Consider the following 19,613-nt stretch of genomic DNA (forward strand, 5'->3'; position numbering starts at 1 on the left):
TAACTCCAGCCCAGCCTGATTCGCCGAATCCAAATTTGCCGTTAAAACCGCCTGATCACGACAACCCTTCGCCAGAACCGTTGCCCGGATCCGGGAATCTTCCTCCGTAGCATAAAAAGAAGTCGTATCTTTCGGCATGGAAGCTCTCAGCACATCAGCGTAACTCCTCCTCCTCTCAGAATGATACTGTGGCTCTTCCTTACCTTTGGCATGCTTCGGGAAACTGCCAGCGAGCAGACAATTGAGAGCTAACCGAATCTCCTCCCCAAAGCGCTTCCACCCTTCTCCAAACCTTCCTTTTGGCACCAAGACAGATCCTTTCCTTCTTCTTCCCTCATATTCTTCTAAGGTGAGAAAGTAACCATGCCTATTTGCACGTTGTTGCGCAAGAATCCGCGGAAAACCCGAGACGGATTGATTCTAGAACACTCTACAGTCCTGAGCCGTAACCAGATCATGATACGACTTAAGCAACCATGCAGCCTCATCTTTGTCAATAAGAATGGACCTCGACACTCCTTTTCGACGTTCATGAATCCTAATACCTGTGAAACCACCCACTATCGACAAAGCGAACTCCTTGGACTCTACTGACCACCAACGGGACGAACTCACCATAACTCAATAATAATCAAGTCTTATTGATAGCGTAAGGCGCCCCTAACTACACCGGAAGTATACAATATCCTCAAAATTTATGGGAGGCATTTAGGGATTCGAAAGTAGAGGGAAGCAATGTAGGAATGAAGACCCTTTACAAAAATAACACATAGAATCTTGTTGCATTGCCTACAGAAAAAAAAATGGCCATATCATTCTTGGAAGGACACAAGAATGACACAAATCTTAGCCTCTTCTCCTGCATCCGAGCCACCTCCTCCCTCACGGGTACATGGTATGATAACACGATCACAGAATAAAATTTTCAAAACTACAACATTCACGGATGGCAGAGTCAGGTATCCACCTCCTCAAGCACTCACAGCTCTCCTACACGGTCAAGAAGCTGAACCAGCCTGCTACACTCAAGCAAGTCAGCATACTCAATGGCGAAAGGCCATGAATGAAGAGTTCGATGCTCTCCTTCAAAATGGAACCAGGTCCCTGGTCTCTCCCTCTCCAGCCATGAACGTAGTTGGGTGCAAATGGGTCTTTCGGATCAAAAGAAAGGCTGATAGGCAAATAGAACGGTATAAGGCTCGGTTAGTAGCCAAAGGGTTCCACCAACAACCCGGGATCGATTTTTCAGAAACTTACAGCCCTGTAGTTAAGCCTATAACTATTCGAACGGTGCTCTCCATTGCTGTTTCTGCAGGCTGGGCTATCCATCAAGTCGATGTCAGCAATGCCTTTCTCCATGGCAATCAACAAGAAACCGTGTATATGGCACAACCTCCTGGGTTTCAGCATCCTTCCCATCCTACGGCTGTTTGTAAGTTGCACAAAGCCTTATATGGCTTGAAGCAGGCGCCAAGAGCATGGTTTTCTAGACTAAGCACTCGTCTTCTAGAACTACAATTCAAAAGCTCCAAGGCTGATTCATCCCTTTTTATCTACACTGCTCATGGGATTCAAATGTTTGTGTTAATATATGTTGATGATATAATCATCACAAGTTCACACACTGGCGCTATTTCTAGGCTTATTCAGGATCTGAAATTATCATTTGCTCTCAAAGACCTTGGACCTTTACATTTCTTTTTAGGTGTTGAAGCTACTTGGTCCTCAAATGGTCTCCACCTCTCTCAACAACGGTATATCCTTGATATCCTAAAGAAGACCAATATGGAGCTTGCCAAACCGGTTGCCACTCCAATGTCTTCCTCTTCTATTCTCATCAAGTTTGAAGGCTCTACAATTACGGATCCTACACTATACCAAAGCACCATTGGATCACTTCAATATTTGTCTTTCACTCGTCCGGACATTGCCTTTGCTGTCAACAAGGTATCTTAGTTTATGCAAGATCCACGAGACCCTCACTGGACTGCTGTCAAGCGCATTCTGCGCTACATAAAGGCAACAATTGACTACACTCTTTGCATTCACAAACGCTCATCACATTAGCTTCTTGCTTTCTTGGATTCTGGCTGGGCTGGCTGTCCCGATGACTGGAAATCGACGTCTGGCTATTGTGTTTTTCTGGGTAAAAACTTGATCTCATGGAGCTCCAAGAAGCAGCCCACTGTGTCACGTTCAAGCATGGAATCCAAGTACAAAGCTCTTGCAAATGCCTCTGCTGAATTGATATGGATTCAGACTCTCTTACGTGATCTTCGAGTCTCCCTACCACGTGCACCAATCTTATACTGTGATAACATTGGTGCGACTTATCTCACTTCCAATCCAATCTATCATGCGCGTACAAAGCACATTGAGATAGACTACCATTCTGTTCGAGATCAAGTTGCAGATAAGTATCTAGAAGTTCGGTTTATTTCTGGAAAAGATCAGCTTGCGGATGTCCTAACAAAACCACTTCCTTCAAGCCGATTTCTCCAGCTCAGTTTCAACCTCAACGTCAGGGTGCCTACGTCGAGTTTGAGGGGGCGTATTAGATCTTCTGATAAAGACAAATCTGTCCAGATTTAAAAGGATTTGTTTTATCCTATTATCTAGGCTAGAAGTTGTATAGCATTAGGTTTATAATTCTCTGTTATTGATAAGCTTAAGTGATAAAGCTTAAATTCAAATATTGTACAGTCCTACTAAAGGACTAACACTATTGATATTATAAAAAGAACTCACTGCCCTACGGTTGAGGTAGGCAGTCAATCAAAACTACTCTGAATTTCTATAGTCATCTACTCCAATTGGATGCATGATCTGCCAGCTGCACAAAGAATCAAAAAATTGCAGAACTGAAAGGGAAATGGGCAGGCACATCTCATTCAGAAATGTTCCTATAGAGAACTCTTTTCTTTTATGAGTTATATTAAACTTTACAGTGCATCATGCCACTCTTGTGTTTGCTTCACAATTTCAGATGTATGTTTCTGGCAATAGCAATGAAACAACATAAAGCCTTGAGTTGACTAGCTGACGTCAATTATGAGAATCCTACTATTATACATCAATGCCATTATACAGTCTAGCCACCATGTCTTTTCTCAAGCCATCAACCAGAATTGTTTTTGCTTAATATGCTCAAAAATCATTGTTTATGTTCCTATGTAGATTCTAACTTCCCACTAATAATGCAACATATATGATGGTTACCTGTAAGGAAAGGATAACATATACAGCATCATATAACCGCTTCACATCTACCGATTTCCCGACTGTTTCTGATGGAAATTTTGATAGTAATATAACAGCCTGCACAAGGAAATAGATATCAGAAATTTAGGTTTGTAGATGAAGTCTGTGTACTGTCTGTTCACACTTGACCTTCAATCCTTCCGCTGTACTGTCCGAAATAGGCCATCCATGATCCGCAGTTGAGAATGGCCAAGCACCCTTTGAAATGTGACGATACCAGAAATTTAGATCTCCTGGACAATCTTCTATGACCTTCAAAGAAAAGCACAATTGGTCAAGCAAGGATGATGTCAAACTAGGGTTTGCACAAAAGAGAGGGGCTCAAAACATAATGTGGCCCTCTCACTATTTTATTTTTTATATCACGGAAGATGCAATAAATTGCAGAAATACCATTTTTCCTTTATAACAATAATACCATTTCTAACACTCTCCTCCAGAGCATATATATATATAAGCGCAGCTTAAAAGAAATAAAATCTAACCGATTACGATACAACAACTTTATACACAAATCGGCAAGTTGGTCTTTAAACTTTACAAATAATGTAGATATATCTCCACTCAATATCTTATCTCAAATGAAATGACAATCAGCCTCAATATATTTTAGTTCTTTCATGAAATACCACATTAGAAACAATATGTAGTGCAGTCTGATTGTCACAAGATAATGAGATGGGAGTAGGACCTATAAAACCAATTCTTGAAGAAAAAATGTCGTAACCGTGTTAGCTAACTAGCAATATGAGCCATTGCTCTAGTTTCTGCCCTAGATCGCGCTACTACCATTTGCTTCTTACACTTCTACGTGACCAAATTATTGCCCTTCTTTTATAAGCAATCAAAATTCATTGAAACGAAAAAGAGCGCATCCAAGTACACACATGATGTATACAAAAGAAACACCTAACCAAAAAAAGAAAAAGAAAGTCACGAAAACTAAAAATATGAAAAACAATCATAAGCAGTCATCTAGTGGTAAAGAGTTTTGAAGAAAAAAGCTTTTAATTCCACCACCGTCCTCTCTTTTTTGATAAGTAATCGAGATATCATAAAAGTGTAAGGCCCAGTTACACGATGAGTATACAAGATAAACGGACTATAACAATGATAACCTTTTTGGGTTCAAGAATAATCAAAAAGGACACATTTAGTACTATGAAGATCAAGTTTATGAAAATCAGACCGAGGTTGTGATCATAATAGGCAAACCCAAAAAAATTCAATGGTAAAGAAAATGAAAGAGAAAAATAAAACAATGTATACTGTCAGTGTACTAAGGGGCGCCTTATGCTTTTTCTATAAAATTGATCTCTTACCTATCAAAAAAAATAAAACAATGTGGAATGAGGGGATGCTCGCTTGAGACAAACGAAGGCATGCTATCGATTAGAGAGCAAGCAGTAAGAATTGCATCAGTCCAAAACGTTTGGAGACATCCATGTGAAACAAGAGAGCTCAAGTAGCCTCCAACAAATAATGATTCTAACATTCACTCACATCATTTTGCTCTAGAGTGTGAATGCAAGATGTTTGATGAACAATGACAATTTGCTCTAGAGTGTGAATGCAAGATGTTTGATGAACAATGACAAATAAAAATAATAAAATAAAAAAATAAAAAAAGAGCTGGATTCAAATTCAACAAATAGGCATCATTAGAATGCAAAATACGAATTTTTAATCCAAATTGAGTTCAATTTTGCTACCAAAAATTTGAAAGATAGAGAATACCTCGTATCAATTTTTCATCAAAAATAACCATGTCATGCAAGAGCGATATTCCCCAAATATCACATAATAGTAGAATTTCTTTGAATCAATATTTGTTGGTCCCTATACATTAGAATTAACTAACTAAAAAGGACTAGTAACTCGAGACTGAGACAAAAATGACACGATAATGCTTGCTAAGTTGACAAGCCTCGCAATTCAAAGACAACACAACAAAGATTCACAACTTGGTGGTTCAAGACAGGAAGAAACAAGATGACTGAAATGACAATGCCACTAGAACCAGGACAATGAGAACTTGAGTGCTTCTGGTGGAGAGATAAGTGTGAAGTCCAGATAATAAAGGCCACCGACTCCATGGCCCATAATAAATTAAAACCAAAACCGAGAACATATAACACAAATAATAATTCAAGATCAGGACTAAGAAGTGCATTTTCCAAGCTTCTATCAACTTTAGATGGGAAACTATTAATAAGTTTTAACACTCTGAGGTGAGTCTACAAGAATATGATAATCAGATAACGTGTTAGACAAACCAGTCATATAGTCAAATGTGCAAGAATCAATAACTATTGGAACATGAATGGAGGAGAAAAGACAATGAGGTGCAATGCCTGACCGAGCAAGGGTAACCAAATATGAGTGACCTGATTATTGGCTAAAAATTGAGCATATTCATCTCTCGGTAGAGAAATCAAATTGGAATCAAGAGTCTGGCCAGAGCTAGAAGGTGATCCAAATGGTGAAGGAATATCCTCAAGATATGAGACTAGATTGGGAGACTCAGATGGCATCCATGAAAATCTCAAAAATAATCGACTATGTGATTAGTACATTGCACCTGACCGAGCAAGGGTAACCGAATATGAGTGACCTGATTATTGGCTAAAAATTGAGCATATTCATCTCTCGGTAGAGAAATCAAATTGGAATCAAGAGTCTGGCCAGAGCTAGCAGGTGATCCAAATGGTGAAGGAATATCCTCAAGATATGAGACTAGATTGGGAGACTCAGATGGCATCCATGAAAATCTCAAAAATAATCGACTATGTGATTAGTACGGCCACAATGAGTACATTTACAAGAATCATGACCTCTGGTACGACTACCTCCCCATGAGTCACAACCGCCACATGGACAACGGCCGCCTCTACCTCCATGTTCCCTACATAAACTACCAGAACTACCACGAGAGACAACAAAGGCTAAGCAGTCCTCACAGCAATCAGAACTCAACTGTGAGAACCACTATCTGATAGTGTAGAATGCTAAAACCTAGAAAATACCTCAAGAAGAGATGGAAGCTCAGAACTGTCCAAAATTTGCGCATGAACAGGCTCTTACTCTGGCTTCAAGCCAATAACAAAGCGAACAACATTTGCCTCCTAACGTTAATTTTCCATATGGGAAATCAGATGAGAGTGGTTGATACATAATTCTTTCCACACAAACACCCATAATCTGATAATAATACTCCAAACTTTGAGTTCCCTACTCGAGCCTAAAACACTGTTTACACCCCATGAATCCGAGTAACATTCCTAGAACCAAAATACATATGCTCAAGATGCTCCCAAAATAACCTTTTTTTTTTATAACCTTAGCAGTAGAAAGATACAATAGAGTAATCCGATATTGCGTTCAACACTAGTTAGCACGAGGGACATGATTTGGTTATTTTCTTGATCCCAAAGAATAGATGAACCAATGTTTCTAGGGCTCTCTGATACTGGTTGATGATACAGGTCTTTGCCCTTCAAAAGCACATCCACGGATCTAGCCCAATAAACATAACTATTTCTGTTAACAGAAGTCATCAAAGCATTAAACACCAAAGCCGAAAGTGCAGGTTTAGCAGCCATGATACTCGTCCAGACAATACCCAAACAAGAGCAAGTAACCCAAGAAAATCAACAAACAAGCAAAAACTACTGAAATAAAGAGAATAATACTGTCCTGGAACACAATCAATGTAAAATCCAACCTGGATAGTCATAACCTGCTGGCATAAGGCCGAAAATGCAAGAGGCGAGCTCAAAACCCACAAAATTGGCTGAAAATGATCAGAACCAGCCGAAAAACCACTGAATCAACTAAAACTGGACCTGAACCGGCCAAAAAACCACTGAACTGGCTAAAAACTGATCAGAACAAACCAAAATCAACTAAACCAGCCGAAACACCACTGAGCCGTCCCTGAACTCATTGAAACTTGCTGAAAACGTACTGTACCAGCCAAATAGTAACTGAAAATGTCCGAAATCCACTAAATCTGGCCAAAACAATTTGACAAGACACTGGAAAAACACAAAAATCGGCTGAAACAAAGAGTACATTAACTGAAAAGTCATCAAAACCGATCGGAATCAAATGAAATTCAACTAACCCAACCAAAAAGTGCAAACTAGGTTGACTGGCCAATTGGATTTGGGTCAGTTGGGTTTGACCCTATTTGACAGATTGGAACTAGGTTTGATGGGTCCATTTGACCCGGTATGATTTGATCCAAATGCATGGATTGGACCGATCACCCAACTTAGAATTTAACTTGGACTAAACGTATCCGAAGTCAAATCCAAACCAAGCACGGATATCCCTATCCCTAACCCTAAGAGCACTAGTAGCAGTTACCCTATATTGGTTCCCTTCCCTATATTTAGGGAAAATTTCATGAAAAACATCAAAAAACCTCCCACAGCAGATACCCTATATTTAGATGAGGGGGTTGGGAATGAATAGTAATTCCCTATGTATACATGTCTACTATTCCTTCCCTATGTATTATTTTAATATAAAAGAAGGATAATTAATTGATATAGGGAAAAGAGAAAAAGTAGGAAAGAGAGAAAAATAATAAAATAAGAGTAAAAAAATAATATTTAATTGATATAGGGAAATGTAAGGGAATCTATTGTGGTGTATTTTTTTATAGGGAAGCAAAAAGTAGTTTTGTTCTTTAAATATAGGGAAAATGGTTGGGAATCTGCTGCTAGTGTTCTAACCCAGATAAGAATAGGTTTATGCCTCTAATCAAACTCCACTCTTCATTTCCAAATGAACCACATATTCGCTGGCGGCGACTAACACTCACCATTGGCAACCACCACAGATAGATTCGCCACTCACGAACCATTGTCAACCACCTCTAACTGATGCAACAAACCACCGACAACAAAGAAACCAACCAATGCTAACACATGCACAACCACCAAAGAAACTACTGGCCACTCGTACAAACATGGCCAACCACCACGAACAGCACCAAACAACCCTGCATAACTAGGTTTCTCAAGGTTCACTCACTACCATAGCAGCGTTGTGTGGTTCTACTCTTCAGTACACACGACATGATGGTAAGGGCTTCACTAAGGAGGATCACGTCAATGACATTCCAACTGTTATGGTGGTGATGGTGCCATCCCCCTCCAACCATGAGCATCTAGGATACTTGAAGCCTGCGCTGGCAGCACTGTTAACATACCAAGGCAGACAAAAAAAATCTGGAAAAGAAGGCTTGAAAAACGAGAAAGAATAAATGAATTGGAAAGCACTAAACCTAAGACATGTTTTGATACTATGTCAAACTAGAGTTTGCACAAAAGAGAGGTTCAAAACATAATGTGGCCCTCTAACTATTTTATTATATATATATATATAGGGGAAAAGAGAATACAATAAATGGCTAAAATACTCTTTTCCCTTTATTAATAATACCCTTTCTAATTGATGATAAGAACAGTTTTTAAGATATAGTAAAAAAAAAAACATTTCTGCCAATGAGAACCTGAGAATCCTTTATGTACTCGTGTGCTTTTCTTAAAGTTTGTCCATATTCTTCAGCAAGATTAGTTGATATAATCGCTTGAACAGCAAAAGCAGTATCCCATAATTGACTTCCATTATATCCCTACATCACAATTATTATCAACACACATGGTATGTATTAGATTCAAATATCTGAGGTAGTGAAACATGAATGTAACCTGTACAATAGGTCATTAAATAACTAAAAAATCCAAAAGTGTACCAAATTCGAACTAACATAAGATCACAAGGGTGGGGAGAGAGATAGAGAGAGAGAGGCTCATTAAGTCAGTCAAAGACTGTCTAAAACTCTTTCTGGACCTGCATTTTCATGCCATCCTCGGCAATCCACAAATAATCAAAGATTCTTGGAAGATGCAATTTGAATTCCTCTGAGTTGGGATCCTCTGCCCAACAACAAAGCATATTTAACACCTGCATAATCCACAAATTACACAATCAAGAGCTCCATCAAACTAACAATAACTGCAGTGAGTGCCTCTGAGAGAAGCGTAGAGCTAAGAAGCTAGATGATTTGACTCTTTAACTCATATTATGCTTTAAATACTATCAACAATTTTTGCTTATAGCTTTAAATTTAACTTTTGTAGTGTCAAATGTTGCTCACTAGTTCTCACTTTCAAAAGTAAAACAAAAAGGAAGTGCAAAATCAACAATTCATAATGTGTACCTTATTGACAGGCCCTATGCATATATACCGTGTATTTTCATCTTCATAGTGGATATGTTGCATCACAGTGTGCAGAGCTTTCTCTCTCAATCTTTTTGCAGGCCAACACATAAAAATAGGTTCATATGCATAGTAAAGAGATGCCCAGAGGATATCCTGAACCAGCGGATGTGGGTAGTATAGATCTTCCTAACAATATTACAACAAAAGATAGCATGAAACACGATAGAAGTAGCATATGAACTCTTATTTATGAATTACAACTGCTCTTGCACACAACTGTAGCTAATTATGAACTCAAATTATGTCCATGAAAAGAACAACACTTGAAGTTAGCTTACAATCAATAGACAACAAATGTAAGATGTAATTTAAATTAACAAAAGTAATGAAAAAATAAAAATGAAACCTAGAAAGTGTTGGCAAGTGATGAAAAGAAGAAAAAAAAAAAAAAAGAAGAAAGCAAAATTGCAGATAAGCAATAATGAGACTCTGAGCTGATAAGCACTATGGGATTTTGACATATAACTATGAAAGAAGATGATAATATTTGTTGCTAGACTCTACAGCTAGTGAAAAATAATTAATTTGGTCTCCTCCTAAAAGTCATGACCTTCAAGTTAAAATATATTATAAGGCTCTGGTTTTCATGTAGTAACCCTCAGGAAGGGACATTATATTTTGATTGTATTTTGAAAGGTAAGTCTATTGTGTTTTAAATGTGGTGTATGTGTAGAGAAAAAGGATTTGGGGAATGGAATTACCAACTGTGAGGCTAAAGCTATTCTTATTGAGTTCTCTCTATGATTGGATCAAAGCTACGACGTCACTATCCTTTTTGAATTTCTTGAAATACATCATATGAAGTAGGATTGCACCCCTTATTGTGCTCTTTTAACAAATTTTAGTTATCAAAAATAAAAAATAAAAAAACACTAGTGACAATTAAGAGTAGAACCATGTAAAAAAATACTAGGGATGGCAATAGGGCAGGTTATGTGCCCAATACATATCCCGAAGTATTTGAATCAAATAAGTATTAAATAGCATACAACAGCTATTTTGAAGAATCTACGCTTCCTAAAATAAAATACATGAGTTTACAAAAGAATGTTAGCTGAAACTTATTTCTAAGTGCGGAAGGAAGAAGAGAACAAGAAAAGAAGAAAAAAGAACTATAATATGGAAGGTAAAAGTGAAATCTATAATACTTAAAAGGTGAAAAAAAGCTAGATTTCTCACCAACCTTTGCACAATCACTACGAGCCTTATTCCAATCGATTTCATGATAAGGGACTGTATAAAGCTCCTTTCTCAAAGATTGGATTGTGGATGTGATAGGACCAGCAAACCTTTTACCATATAAATATGACATGGGCAAATACACCATCCGGCAATGACACCACATCCTTCCTATAAGAAAATATGGAAATTCAACAGCAAGAAGTTTAGGACAAACCCATACCACTGTAATTGACAACCCCTACATTCCACTAATGGACTAAAGTTCTTCCTCAACTGTAACAGTGAAAATATGCAGATTTAACAAATTGCAATGGTGGTATATATCTTTTTTCCCAAAATATTTAATTAGTTTTAAAATGTAAGCAATATAAAATACTTTTCGTACATGCAGAGCATATATTGTGTTCGTGGTATAAGAATGACTAAAAAGTTAGAGACCTGGATGACATGGGAGAAGGTAAGGGCAAAGCCATACTTCTGGCAGCAGTGGATTATTCCCAGACCATTCATACACACCAAGTACCTGAAACCGGTGAAAATCAACCACAACTTAGCTAATATTTTGAAGGCATTGGCTTTTTCAGCACAATATAACAAAATTTAGACAGAGTTCATACTGAAAGCCACATTTTCCCCCATGAAGTGATTGCAGTTGCACCACCATGATCCAAGATCCACTTCCGTGCTTTCTCCACTGCCCCCAGTCCATCCTCAGGTTCACCAAGCAATCTCAAAGTAACATAATTTAGTGCAGTACCAAACATGGTGCTTGGGCCTTCAATATGTAGACCCCAACCCCCATCTTCATTCTGCAATTAGATGGATCACCGTTTCAAAGTTTTGTGTTCATCAGCAATATTAATACTACGAGACCCAAAGAAAATAGAATAAGGCTCTAATTCGTAACACTTTCAACAGTGATATGAGCAACTAACCAGGTAAAAGGAATCAATCATTAAAAAAGTTCCCACCAGATTGAAGCCGAAGAGAATAAATTATTAGTTGTGCAGTTATCTTTTTCCTTTTTCCTTTAACACAAAGAGACAAACATTGAAATTCAAAGTGGAAAAGGAGTCTCATGCATAAAACAATTAATGTTGCAAGAAAATTCTTGCCTGATGATTGTAGAGATATCTGCAGATCTCGCATTGATGTTCTTTTGATAAGACGCCATTCAGAGTTCCAGTAATTGAAAGGGTAATCATCTGTTCCAATTGATAAGAAGGATTACACTTCATGTCAGTTCATGATAATTTTACTGGAACAAATGATAAAGTGAGTGAAAGCACCTCACTCTTCTTCTTCTTCTTCTTCTTTTTTATTTTTATTTTTTCTTTCTTCAGTTTTTTTTTTTTTTTAATCAAAGCCTCAAAAGATGTCATCCAGTTCATTTTAATGAATGCCGCAAAATTCCAAATAAACTATGCAAATTTTATAGCATGGAATGCTATGCTATCAAATTGATAGATTAGTCAGTTTTCGTTGCACAAAACAAAACATATCGAAATGACTTCTTTTTCTCAGTCTTACCAAACCAGGAATTAGAAACATGGGACCCCCATAATCCCCCGGCCAATGACCATCATCTGCCTGGATTGTTGAGTAGAAATTGATGGCCCTTCGTAAGGTCATTCTTACTGCCTCCTCTCTGACCTCTTCTGTATCGTTAATTTTGACTTGCGGTATATTTACAAAAGATGGGTTCTCCTTTGCAAACTATATCAGAGAGAAAATTAAAGTAACATATTGAGAATCAATTATTACAGAGAGCGAGTTTAAAAAAAACAAAACAAAAAACAAAAAAGACTAACAAAATTCAAGCATTTAATTATTTGAACTTAAAGCACAGAAATTTCCCTTGCTCATGTTGTTATCAGTACATGTTTAATTAAAGACAAAGTCTTTATGCGAGAGAATGATAACAAATGTTGCTTAATGTGGCCATTCTTCAAGAAACTATTATAGATAAACCTTAATGGTCCCTTGAAGCCAAGACAACTCATGAAAAAAGAGAAAGGGGAAAAGGAATTCGGAATCTTATAACAATCAATACTGATTAATAATAAGCCTACTGAAATCAGCAAAATGTGAAAAGTCAGCAGCTATGAACATATATATATAAATATAAATATATATATATATATATATATATATATATATATATATATATATATATAAATACACAAGTTTAGCATCACTTTCATGGGGTTTTAAATAACGGAATATTTACTATACAAATCTAGTAATGAAACCAAAAGACAGGATGGAGATCTCAATGCAGATCCTAGCTCAGAAAGCACTCTAAATTTTAAATCGAAATAGGTTTCAGCAATAGTAGAGATCTTCTTCTTTTTTTATAAGTAGCCAAAATATCATTAAAAACGTAAGGTGCACCTAGGTACATAGAAAGTATACAAGAGAAAACACTTAGCTAAATAGAATGAGAAAAAAGAACAATAATCAGTAATGGAAATATCATTGAAAAGTACAAAGGCATAACCCAAGTACACAGGGAGTAGACTAGATATACACCTACCTAGAACGAGAAAACAAGTCAAGAAAATCATGAAAACTTAGCAAATTATGACCTAAGGCAGTGGTCAAGTGTTTTGGAAAAGAAAAGCTTTAGTTCCACCACCATCCTCTCGCTCTCTGAAGACATCACAAAAGGCAGGACGGAACCATTTCCCACACAACGGCCCTCTGAAGACTACCTCCTGACCTTCTCCAACAAGCAAAAAGATCTACTACTCTTCTAGGCATAACCCAAGATGACTAAAGATAGCACTCCACAAAGCATTGGCGATCTCACAATGGAGAAGAAGATAATCCACAGCCTCCCCACTCCTCATACACATGATCTTCCTCAGGCGGTTGTCCAAGCAAAAAACGCTGCTCTCAAAGGGGACATTATGCCGCCAATAAAGATTGTAATTGTTAACAATAATACAACAGTAGAGCACTCAATAATACCAAGAACAATTCTTTCCCTTCTTAACCTTCGCAGACTCATTCAAGAGTTGATGTTTCAGAATGTTAATACATAATAAAGATTGGAATTGTTATCAAATAGAAAATGTCCAAGCGCCTAAGAAGAAGAAAATGATCTTAATTCAATTCTCAATACATACCCATGTAAATAAATTCTTAGAAAAAAAAATATTAAAACCATATATCCTTTCTTAAGCATTATCTTCAACAAAATTGAGAAATGTCACTAACTGACTAACAAAGAATTAAACGAGAAAATGAAGAAAACCCAATTTACACCTCGTCTATTGCTTTCTTTTCTTGATGATCACAGACCACAAATCATAGAACCAAACAAGAACCAACAAAGAATTCCAATGTTTGGGATTCTGGGGCGACCTGAATCCGCATGAGGAGGTCGGAGCTGTGCCGCTTCTCGAAGCGGCGCTCCCAGAAACCCCGGCGAGCATTGTCGATCTGGTGAAGCTCTTCTTGGGTGCCGAGCTCTGGATGGAACTCCCACACTTGGCGTCCCATGTGATTGTTCAAACTCCTCAGCCATCTTTCACTGCCGCCGCCGCCACCACCATCTCCTCTGACTGTCTCTGCGCCGATCTTCAACTTCCACATTGCACAGTTGTTTAATTCTTTTCGCGGATACGATGAGCTTAAATGGTTAAGAAATAGTAGCACGTTGGAGACACAGAGGAAGAGGAGCTTGACAGCTTTGTTTTCTCTCCTTGTCGCTTTCACAAAACAGAAGAGGCTGTCAACTAAGCACAATACTGCATGGATTAGGGTATTATTATTAAAAAAAAAAAAAAATTAAAAAAAAACCAACAACAACAACATTTACAATACTGCATCGTTGGATGCTATGTCTGATGGGCTAGCACCGGAATTTTTATTTTATTTTATTTGATCTAAAAAAAAAAATTATCTTTGTTTGGTTTTCATTAAAAAAAAAAAAATTGGTCGGTTGGTGTCAACGAGAAAGGGAATAATATCTCCTAGGGTGTGTCGTAAAGGAGTTATGCTTATAAAAATGTATGGGATAATTGAATTACTGGTTTTTGTAATTGGCCTAAATTACGAATTATTTTTTGTGATACAAAAAGTTTATAAATGATCATTGTTGTAAACTATAATTACGAATCAATCTCTAAACTCATTTTTCGTCTACTAAGTTAACAGAATCCGTTAATTTATCACGTCTTATAAATAATGAGATAACATTTAAATATTATTTGTATCATAATCCATTAACGGACTCTATTAATTTAACGAATGAAAAACGGGTTCAGGGAGTTATTTGTAATTATAGTTTACCACAAAGACTCTCCATAAACTTTTTATACTAATGTGAGTGATTCGTAATTTAGAATATTATTCCAAAATATATTTAAAAGAAAAAAAAATAAAAAAACACTACAACCTATAACGGCAAGATTGAAGGGTTTGCCATTGTAACGCCCCGCTTTTACAAAAAGCGTAAGTGAAAATTTTTGAATTTTCATGTGACATTACTAACTTATCAGAGTTAAATATTGACAACGGAATATATATAAATATAATACAGACTTAGGAATTAAGTAACACTTCAGAGCTTCTACTGAAATACCTCAAGATTGATATAATAAGTTAGTCAGAATAATTATACAAAGTAGTAGTAGTCATGCCTCACAGGGCATAAATAGTCATACAAGCCAAAATATCTAAGGTTTAATGACTACATAACAGCAGAATTATAAATATTGTCTTTAAACTAAGTTATTGAACTACAACATGGTAGTTCCCAAAAAGGGAGGCAGTCTCGCCTCAAAAACTAGTATCAGGAACCATCTAAGAGTCTGGATAGTCTTGATATTCTTCTTCTTCATATCCTGTATTATCACACAATACGGAGAGGAAAACAACAACACAAAATACTAAAATGAGTCCGCTATTTTCAATATTAATATGATTACTGATTTATTTAAGTAAATACAACACAATGCAATAATATAAAGTAATGACAGTTTTATATGCACAGTTTTGTTATAAAATGAATCATGAGCTTCTTGTATTCAATCTTATAGAGACGTAACTCTAACACATAGATTTAAGGAAACGTAATTCCATTTAATAAAGTCTAAGAGACGTAACTCCTGTCTAACGTGTTATAGGAGACGTAACTCCTGTCTAACATGTTATAGGAGACGTAACTCCCGCTTATCGAGTTATAGGAGACGTAACTCCTGTTTAGCGAGTTCTAAGGAGACGTCACTTCTCTAACAATTTATTATCTTTTTGGCACAGGCAGACGTTACTCCCTGTTCCGTAGGCAGACGTAACTCCTTACTTTATTGTTTATTAATATTTTTGGCTCATGCAAACGTCACTCCCTGATCCGTTGGCAGACGTCACTCCCAACTTTGTTATAATTAAATTCATTAATTAAAATAACAAAATATGCAAAATCCACATGCGCAAACAATTAAATAAAACAGAAACCACAACATTATGGAAATTCAGCTTCACCCTCAGTAAGTAATAAATACTTACAGTTCTTTTTTTGCTTCAGAAAAGTGTTCACATAAATATTAGCTGCAATATAATTTAATACCAATAATAGTGAATTAGTACAATTCACTTATAAACTCATATTAACACTATTTTTATTTTTAACCTTTTAAACCTTAACATAATTGCTAAAATCATTTAAACATAATAACAACATATAAAAAATGGTTTAATTATAATGCCACATATTCCATATGGGCATTATAACCACATTTATAAATAATGACCAAAATACCCTTTTGCATTTTTTAAAATACTTATGAACATAAGAATCGTTTTACCAACACTTTTAATCATAAAAGCTATATATTTATATAACATAACCAATTCCAATTGAGCTGAGTAACAACATTAGTATTAGTAATGTCTAAAAATATTTTTAGAATATTTGGCGGCATAACGGCATAATTATGAATAATTCCCTTTATAAAATTTGGCAGAACAACGACGCTTTTATAACTAGTGCTTAAAAAAAACCTTTTAAAACTTTTGACAGCATAACGGCACATTTAAGGAATACCCAATTGAATTTGGGCATCATAATGGCATATTTGGTAAATAAGTGATCAACTTTGAACATAAACACATAATGAACATAATCAAGCTTAAACTAATGAAATCAAAATTTAAAGCATAAAATCAATGAAATTGATAATTGGAAGCTTACCAAAAGACTTCCTAGAACACACTCCAAGCCTTGAACTACACAAAAGCACACAAAAGCACACTTTTCTCTCTCTTTGCCATGAGTGTGTGTGTGTGAAGCTTGATGGGTTTTTGAATCCTTCTTTAGTTCTATTTATAAGGGAATGAATGGTTAGGATCAAGTAGACACTTTTCGATCTAATGGATGGGAGTTAGCCTTATCCTCCAAGGCACATGGGTGTCATCATTACTTAGATAAATATCTACATGCATTTGCATTTCATATGAATTTGCATTTCATGTGAATTTTGGCACATGAGTTTCATCAATACTTAAATCAAATAAAATCAAATAATATCTAATCTAATAAATTCTATTCTAACTAAATTTGACACCCCACAAAATATCTTAAAATCTCAATCATCACAAATCAAATAAAATCAAATCCAATTATAGCAAATATTTCTATCCTAACTAGATTTGGCACATGGGTTTACTAAGAAATGAAACTAAGTTATAAATAGGACTAATTGGTTACAAAATATCACAAAATCAATAGGGTGACGCGGCGATGACGTGACAGAATCTACACATGCATGCTACCCAGTCTAGGGGCAGTAGAGTCACGGTCACTTTTGGCAAATCTAGAAAACTCTGATTTTTATGAAATTTTATATGTAGATAGAGGACTCCGAGACGAGCGTTCTGGCTTTTGAATCGACCAAAACGGAGTTCGTTTGACCCTGTTTCCGTTATTCCAAAGTTTAAGGTTCGTTTGAACTTTTATTAAACTAAAACTATAAACACTTTTTAATAAATGAATATTTAACTTCATAGATATTCATATTTATTCTTTTACCTTATTAATAGGTCATAAATCATATTTTAAAATATTTTATTTAATATCTTAAAATATGGGGTGTTACAGCCATGGTGTGCGACAAACATGGGCAATCCTTCATGTGTTGTATGACACAACTCATGACAATTTCAAAGTACACATACATAACACACACGTACCCATAACTGTATATGTATATGTGTATGTGTGATAACTTCTAAGTATACCAAAATTGTCTTTGATATATTATATATGTCTTACAAAATCCCAAATTAACCTTCTTTTTTTTTTTTCTATGCATACCGAAAATAACTTTACGTGTTTCTAATGGGTATACACAGTTTTCTAAACTAAATAAATCCAAGACAGAACTTAACACCATAAAAGTTCATAATTCATTTTATTAAGGATAAATTCATCATAAATTTTTTAATAAGCGATTTGAATTCACTCCCCCTCATTTTTTTTTATTTTGAAAATTAGATTCCTGAGCTTTCCATTATTCGCAATAGATCCTTATCTGAGTTTGCAGTCCAAGTAAAACTATAGACCCTTAGGATTCGTTTCGGTTTATGATTTCAAAATATGCGATTTGAAAAAATGGTTTTTAAAAACGCACTATTTTTTTGGGACATGTCTACAGAAGAGGGGGAAGGGGAGATTTGAACTAATGACCTTCGCTTCATGATCCATGGTCCCCAGCTGATTGAACTATCACTTGGGGACTTAAAAGCGCACTTAAGTGTTTGGCAAAATCGTAATTTAGCCTTTAAAATTATGCGTTTTCAAAAAAACACCATCTTACCTGCGATTTGAAAAAACATATTTTCTGCGTTTTCAAATTATAATTTTTAAAAACGCAGTTTCTAAATGATTTATGTTCTGCGATTTGGTTTAAAATCGAATTTATTGTCTATGAATCGCAATCTCGAACGCACCCTTAGAGCCACTTGTCGAATCATCTTAAAATATTTTTTTATTTTATTTTATTAAAATCTGAAAAATAAAAACTAAAAATAAATCTTAAAAGGAAAAATGTTAAAAAATGACAAATATTTCTTTCAAACTGGGCTGTCGGAACTTCTTCCGACCCAATCTATAAAAATAACATGCGTCTACTTTGCATGAAATAAGCAAATGTTTTTTAAATAAAAATGATAAAGTTGGAAGATACACATGCTTTTTTCAATAAAAAAAAAAAAAAAAATAGTAACTATGTCCTTGCTATTTAAAAAGCTTGTATTTCCCACATATAAAAGACATAAAAGAGACACACGAATTTTTTAGAGACTAGTTTGGAGGAAGTTCTCTAACCAGGTCGGAAGAAAATTTTGTCCTAAAAAATAATATCAGGTCAGATCCCAATTTCTACTCCTTCATCTTCTTCTTCAACGTCTTCAAGCCTCTATTCAATGGTGGGCCGTGGTTCAAGCATCTCTCCAGTGGCAGTAATCCACGACCCAAAAAGTTCGGTATGTTTATTCATTTTTGTTTCTTTTTCAGTTGGATTGTGAATTTTCCTGCTTTAAAAGATTTATCAATTCCTGTCACGAAGCTTCTTCCCATCCCTTCTTTCCCCTTTGTTGGTTCGGGTCTTCATGAGAGAGGGATGAGAACCCGTAACAGAGAGAGATGCCATGGGTGGTGCTCTGTTCCGTGACCCATCAGAAAACCCCTGTGCGTGGCTGATCGTGGTGATTTGAGGCTTATATTCTACCGAGTTAAGGTTCATTTTCAATGGCTTTGGCTTCCTACAGTATGGATTTAAAGTTTTCAGGTTCAACGGGTTAGTGTTTGTGGATTTCTTATGTTAAAATCTGTGTGTGTGGCAATTGAAATTGGTGTTTGTGGGTA

At 36.0% G+C, this 19,613-nt stretch overlaps 1 protein-coding gene across 5 annotated transcripts in view; it reads right to left on the reverse strand.

Annotated features, from left to right (window-relative positions):
• Window positions 1–14,546, reverse strand: part of LOC133862416 (cycloartenol synthase-like) — a 68,848-nt gene extending 54,302 nt beyond the window's left edge. For 2 of the 5 annotated variants that reach the window (XR_009899219.1, XM_062298224.1), the window contains exons 1-11: window positions 14,111–14,543; window positions 12,272–12,457; window positions 11,857–11,946; window positions 11,359–11,550; window positions 11,180–11,264; window positions 10,743–10,909; window positions 9,497–9,685; window positions 9,127–9,240; window positions 8,786–8,908; window positions 3,391–3,513; window positions 3,220–3,318 (exon numbers count right to left, since the gene is read on the reverse strand). Coding sequence is in view for 4 of the 5 variants with exons in the window: in XM_062298224.1 (XP_062154208.1) it covers window positions 3,220–3,318; window positions 3,391–3,513; window positions 8,786–8,908; window positions 9,127–9,240; window positions 9,497–9,685; window positions 10,743–10,909; window positions 11,180–11,264; window positions 11,359–11,550; window positions 11,857–11,946; window positions 12,272–12,457; window positions 14,111–14,341 (1,599 nt within the window). In the remaining variant the exon portion in view is untranslated. Of the gene's footprint in view, window positions 1–3,219; window positions 3,319–3,390; window positions 3,514–8,785; window positions 8,909–9,126; window positions 9,241–9,496; window positions 9,686–10,742; window positions 10,910–11,179; window positions 11,265–11,358; window positions 11,551–11,856; window positions 11,947–12,271; window positions 12,458–14,110 lie in introns of all 5 variants that reach the window. The other 3 variants (XM_062298222.1, XM_062298221.1, XM_062298223.1) reach the window with 3 other exon arrangements.
• Between the last annotated feature and the right edge of the window lie 5,067 nt (window positions 14,547–19,613).

This window comes from Alnus glutinosa, chromosome 3 (genome assembly GCF_958979055.1).
Source record: "Alnus glutinosa chromosome 3, dhAlnGlut1.1, whole genome shotgun sequence".
In the NCBI taxonomy this organism is placed as follows: Eukaryota; Viridiplantae; Streptophyta; class Magnoliopsida; order Fagales; family Betulaceae; genus Alnus; species Alnus glutinosa.